A 6243-nucleotide genomic window follows, 5' to 3' on the forward strand; every position below is an offset into this window, starting at 1 on the left:
TTCATTTGCTCTACTTCCTTCCCACACCCCACACCCCGACCAACCCTTTGAGGTGGGTACTTGTAAATATCCGTTTATAAAGTGAGTAACCTCGGGCCCTATGAGGGTTGGGGTTTCTTCCTCTTGCCGTAAGCAAGACTCCTCCCCTGTCTAAGGCAAACCCCTGCCTCTTATGAAGGGTTGAGGGGACAATTGTGAGGGCCCCATTTTGCCCCTCGTTTCTCCCACCCCCTTTCCCATCACCTGTGAGAACTTCCCTGAGTCTCGCTCAGGTGGAGAGGTCAGGGGGCCCTTGATTCCAGGGCCAGATCAGGACCTGGGGCAAGCGTCTGCATTAGCTCCTCTGGCTTCCCCACCTGCCCTTGCTCCTACCGGCCTGCTCCACCCTCCCACCTGCCATCGCCCCTGCCCAGAGAGAAGATGGGGACGGCAAAGTTTCACCTGGATGTGCCAAAGTTCCAGCCGCCGATGGACAGTAGGGTTTTCAGCTCCGGGTTCCTGTGATGCGGGGAGGTCAGTGGGCAGCTGCATTCATTGGCGGAACAATGGGAAGTAGGGGTGGGAGGGAAGGAAAGTGAAAGGGCAGGAGGAGGGAAGGAGCAGAGCAGAGCACAGGAAAGGGGAACAAAGGAGAAGAGCAGGGCATAATCCACCGAAAGGCATCCCCCTCCAGGGAGCCCCTTAGAGGTTCACAACTTGGGGGTTGCAGGCAATTAAAATGCAGGTGTTTGTGAAGCATTTGGGATGGGGCACTTTAACAGGATAAAGGCCTGGAATCCTCCCCACTGGCCTTAAAGGGAGAGTTGGGGGTAGCCAGGCCCAAAAGGGCAAGAAGAACATTCCAGGCAGAGGCAACAGCCATGGCAGAGGCGGGGGTGGGGGGCTAGAAGAAGTTCAGGGTGTTTATCAGCAGGGAGTCCCAACTCAGGGACATTCTGGAGTCCTGCTCGAGGGAGGCTCAGACCAGAAGAATGGAGGAACAGTTGACAAATAACAAAAGGCTTCATTCTCACCTTGCTCAGTGGTTAGAGCATCAGCCCATACACTGAAGAGTCCTGGTTTACAGGTTCGATCCCTAGCTCTGGTTGGGGCCCATGCGGGAGGCAACTAATCAATGTGTCTCTCTCACATCAATGTTTCCCTTGCACTCTCTCCAAAAAAATCAATGGAAAAATATCCTTGGGTGAGGATTAACCGGAAAAAAAAAGGGGGGGGGGTGTCTTAATTCTCGTCCGTCTGTAAAATCTGAACGTATGGCCGCCACATCCATGTGAACACACCTCTCCTTGAGCTTGTTGAGCTCCGGGTAGAGGGTGTCCTCGTCCTGGAGGTCCTTAGCCACCATCTGGTTGTCATGCATTGAGGCGAAGGCCAATACCAGGTGGGTGCAGAGAAAAGGGTCCAGGTCACTGGGCAAGACCGAGGCAGGGCCGGGGCGACGGTGTGCCCAGTCGGTGAAATAACACACCAGCCTGTGGGCAGCGCCTGGCAGGGGAGAGCATACATTAGTCAACAGAGACCGAGGGAGAGGAGGGGGCTCAGCTTCCACAGGGCAGCGTGGACACAGCCCGAGAGGTCAGGCCACTGCCACACCCCTCACCCCCATACACACACAGACACCCCCCACTGCTGAGGTCCCAGAAGGAAAAGAATGGCCTGGGAAATCCTGGTCAGAGCAGATTTCCGGGTCTGGATCCCAGCAGATGGTGACACCAACAGCAGGTGACAGAATCCTCTGCTGAACTGGATTGGGTCAGTGACCCTGACACAGGACCAGGGCAGGGTCAGGACGCGGGGGACCTCAACGCAGAGCACGACTCAGCCACAGAATCGACCTGGCTCTGGAGCGGGGGGCTCAGTCTCCTTACCATCCCGGGGTCTCAGCGCAAGAGCCAGCCCTGCAGCAAACAAAGGAAGGGATCCCACAGAGTCAGTGCCCGCCCAGAGCTCATAGCCCAGAGCAAGTGACACACCCCAGCACGCCCTCCAGCCCTCAAGAACAGCCACCGGCCCAGCACCATAGCTGTTCATTTACTTCTTTCTTGTCTCTACGCTGAGTCAGTGGGGCCAGACCTACCTAACTCCTTCTCACTCTGGTGGCCACCACGTAGCTACACACACGCTGTGCACAGGGACAACCAGGACTTTCAGAAGTCCCGGCCAAAGCTCCAGGCCCTGCTGCCGATGGAAAAGCAGTGCCATCCCGGCTCCTCCCTACCAAGATTCTGATTTAACTCGTCCGAGGTGGAAACCAGACATAAAAGTGTTTAATGTGCAGCCAGGTTTGACAACCACTCCCTCATCACTCCTCCCTGGGGCCCTCTGGCCTCTCACTGTGTCCCGTCCACCTCTCTCTAATCCGGGCTACGGGAGGCCCAGGCTGCCTCCTGGCACAGAGGGCTGACAGACTGAGGAAGCCAGGCACCTCCTGGATGAGTGACACACTCACCGACCCACAGCAGCAGTCTCCCCATGTCCATGGTCTGGGAGCTGCGAGGCTAGAGCTCAGTCCTTTTATAGGAGCTTCCCAGGGACAACCGTGGGATAGCACTGGACGGCCCAGCTGCTCACACGCAGAACAGGGACAGTGATGAATGAATGGGCTGCTGCCCAGAGTCACAGTGACCCCAGCACGCTGTCCTCCCTCTCCAGCTCTCAGAGCCAACAAAGCAAAGTTCCATCAGACAGTGACAAGGAGTGCGTTGGCACCATGGGCCAAGGGGAGGGCAGGGCTGGTCAGCCCCTCTTCCCGGTAGTCAGCCCCAGGGACTGAGTGTGAGGGAGAAACACTGCCTGGGGGCAGTAATTCCATTGTTGTAAGATTACTGCTCAGAGGCAGTGCATGTGAAGTTTTAAGGTCCCAGCTGGGGACTCTGGCAGACCAAAGTTTGAACCTCAGTGTCACCAATTAGAAGTTTTATAATCTTGGGCAAGTAACTTAGCTCTTTGAACTTCAGCTTCCACACTCATAAAATGGACATGATAGCTCATATTTACTCCATAGGGTTTTAGAGGCATGAAAGAGGTCATGTCTGGAAAGCGTTAAGTCAGGGCTGGGTAGATAAGGGCTCAGGGAATGGTGGCTGCTGTTGGGGAGGCCAGATGAGCTACCCAGTGGAGCAAGGTTCTCACACTCAACTGCTGACACTCATCAGGAAGGTGATATACATGGTTGGAGGGCACACGATACAGTAGCTCACTCTGCACTTTGTTGAAAGAATAACAGTTCATACCTGATGAGACACATCAGCTGACATGAAGCATCTTGGTCAGGAGAGGGCAGAGATTGGTACGAACAGGGACATCACTCGGTAGCCACTGGTGGCAGCCACGCAGTGAAGTAGACCCAATGTTGGGAGATGCTTCGATTTCTCAAGACAAAACCTGATTGTCTGTATTCACAGTGTTTGAGCCAGTAGATGAGCCAATAGGGAGATGTAGTGTCCCTGCTCAGAGACCGTCACTCTCCACTAATCCACATGTCACCAAGGTACTAACCAGATGTCAACACAGTAAATGCCACAGAAAAGTAACGACTAGTGGTTGGATCTGCTTCACTTCCAGTATGAAGAAACCAGGATCAACTTTTCTATCAGCAGTTTGCTTGGATATCACGGAATAAAAACAGTGAAGGGCATAGAATGTTTAGGGCGAGGACATCGCACCGAAACTCTGGGAGAGCCTCATGGGATGCCCATCTAATACAGACTGTCTCTCTTTGTTCAACAAATATTCCTTGAGCATGTGCCAGGCCCTGCTAGGCACTCCGAGAGTATCTAATACAAGTGATCTAATACAACGGTTTCTGCTCTTAAAGGGCTTCTAGTCTAGTGAACATCCCAAGAACTAGTGTGTCTTTCTCTTTCTTGGAGAAGTGTGTGTGTGTGTGTGTGTGTGTGTGTGTGTGTGTGTGATCTCTCTCTTGCAGAAGTGTGTATGTGTCTTTTTTGGATGGGTGCAATGGGGAAAACATGAGTTTTGTTGCCTTGAGATGAATTCCTGCTCTGCACCATCACGGGGGCCACTGGAGTCCCACCTGCACACTCAGCCCACCCTCCATTCCTTAGGCCTTTACTAACCTAAACCAGGAGATAATTAAGCCTCCTGAGAGCAACAGTGGAGCAGGCTTGGCAACAACATGCGTGGTTGGTTAGGTGACCCCTGGTGTGGCTTCTAACTCTAGTGACCTTGCTCTGAGTTGTTGCCCAGTTTCTAACCCCTGTGCCCTCATTCTTGTAACTAGGTCTCTGCTTTGATTTCTCTTCCTGTTCTACATACTGTGGTCACTTCAGTTGTTTCCTAGGACCTGGGTCCTGACTCAATCTTGCCAGGCTTCTGGGGCCTCATTGACTGTCTTTGAAGACCTCCTTGTAGAGAATGCCCAACCCTCTTCTTCTGAGCCTCCCCTCACCTCCCCGCCCCCCAGGTCCACATCACTGAGATTTCACAGTTTATGCCCTTCTACCCAAACTGCTGTCAGGGGCACTGGCTCTTAATGCTGCATCCATCACAGAGCCACGTTTGCCTATCTGAACCTCATTCGCCTGCATCAGGGTCAGTCCTCAGACTCCTATTCTGTTGCAATGGGCAAGGCTGGAAGTCAGACCTAACCATTTCATACCCCCAGAAGGCACTGATCGTGCTGAAGAAAATGCCAAGATACAACAATGGATGCGCAATTACCTCTGCTTCATTCAGGGATGACTGTGCCAAAGAGTTGGCGACTCTGCCTCTAGGTGCACAGCAGAAGATGAATAGTGAGAAGCTGAATGGGTTATGTTGAAAATCAGTGGGGCATGTTGCCATTTGTTCTCAATCTTTCTCCATGAGTTCTTGTCAGAAAATACGATTGTTTTTCATCTTTACACACCCACCCATATACTTAAAAATTATTCCTCGCTGGGGCTTCGCCTGTTCTCATGAAATGAGAAGACATTTACAAATGTTTTGCAGGGGACTTACTGAAGAAATCCCTACACCAGTGCAACCCCTTCCATATAACACTCTGCTAGATGAAGACAAGACCACAGACATGAAGTGGTTTGGTTTTAACAAAGCATTTGACCAAACCTTTCATGAGTTATCACAAAAGAATTGGAGAAGTATGACTTGAACAAAATCAGTTGGTTGGTTGGTGTAACTCAGAGTGCTGGCTACAGGCCAGTGTAAACATCAAAGAGCCTTACCACGTCCTTTAAATGAATGAACTAGACTAGAGCAGTATTTTCCAACATTTAATGTAAAAGATGATTTTGGTTGTACATGAGGTTTTAAAAATTTTAATATATGTTTATTTTAATGTGTACTAGAAAATGTATATTACCCCCGAAACATCATTTCCTATATATTACTTAAAAATTGAGGCAGTTAAAAAAAAAAAGACTATTTTAATAAAGTAGTAGAGGTCAGTACTATGTCCAAACCCCAGGTGAAGGTTTCTTTCTACAGAAATGGGAACGTTCACTATGAAACTAAAGTTCTAATGCTTATCCCAAAGGACATGCTTGACCGGAATCTCTACTTATAAAAACGCGTCCATGTTCCTTCAAACTGCCCAGTTGCGTGCGATTTTGGCTAAGCTGAACTTGCAAGTACAAAAGCACATGATGGATTATATTTCATTTCAATACGCTCAGGAACTGAGCCATGATTTCTAACCGGCAGCAGCAGCCAGTCCACCGACCCCAGTAACCAAATGTTTAGCTTAAGTTCCAACCAGCAGCTCTGGGGGCTGTAGGACGGATACCCGAGAAGTGAAATATGTGTAACTGCACATAAGACGCATTGGAAGACAGGCCCATAAAACCTAAACGTTTTATTTCATCAGCCAGTGTCCACAGAAAGGGCCCAGAGGCAGGAGAGGTCAGACCCCAGGCTATTTTCAGGTAAGAAAGGTGGCAGCCGTTTCTCTGCAAGTCTATATGTCAGTTTTTAACTGAAATGCCCTTAAGCTCTCCACCATCCCCATCTATGGCCTCTATGATAGCAAAACCCTCATCTTTCACATACACAACTCTATGGGAGTTGGGGAGGCACTAGACAGGCACCAAACCTTATTCGGCCAGAAAATGGACTTCAAAGTCAGTTTAATGGCAAGTTGTGCAAAACTGTGGTGAGTGGCCCAGCTCTTCCCCCAGCTGAGCTGGCCTGGATTTCTGTGAATGGAAGCACTGCCCATGTTAAAGGTGGATTAAGTTCTATAAAAAAAATCAAGCTGCTCCATCTGAGTAGTATATGAGCTGC

The 6243-nt window shown here is 50.4% G+C and overlaps 1 protein-coding gene across 1 annotated transcript in view; it reads right to left on the reverse strand.

Moving 5' to 3' along the window:
* The window catches only part of OVGP1 (oviductal glycoprotein 1), a gene marked incomplete at its 5' end in the record, with an annotated part of 9648 nt that extends 8075 nt beyond the window's left edge, over nt 1–1573 (reverse strand). Inside the window, 2 exons of the mRNA XM_015563530.1 lie at nt 442–498; nt 1281–1573. Coding sequence (XP_015419016.1) covers nt 442–498; nt 1281–1573 — 350 coding nt within the window. The remainder of the gene's footprint in view (nt 1–441; nt 499–1280) is intronic.
* Nucleotides 1574–6243: the final 4670 nt, after the last annotated feature.

The sequence above is a fragment of the Myotis davidii genome, unplaced genomic scaffold (assembly GCF_000327345.1).
Source record: "Myotis davidii unplaced genomic scaffold, ASM32734v1 scaffold217, whole genome shotgun sequence".
Classification (NCBI taxonomy): Eukaryota; Metazoa; Chordata; class Mammalia; order Chiroptera; family Vespertilionidae; genus Myotis; species Myotis davidii.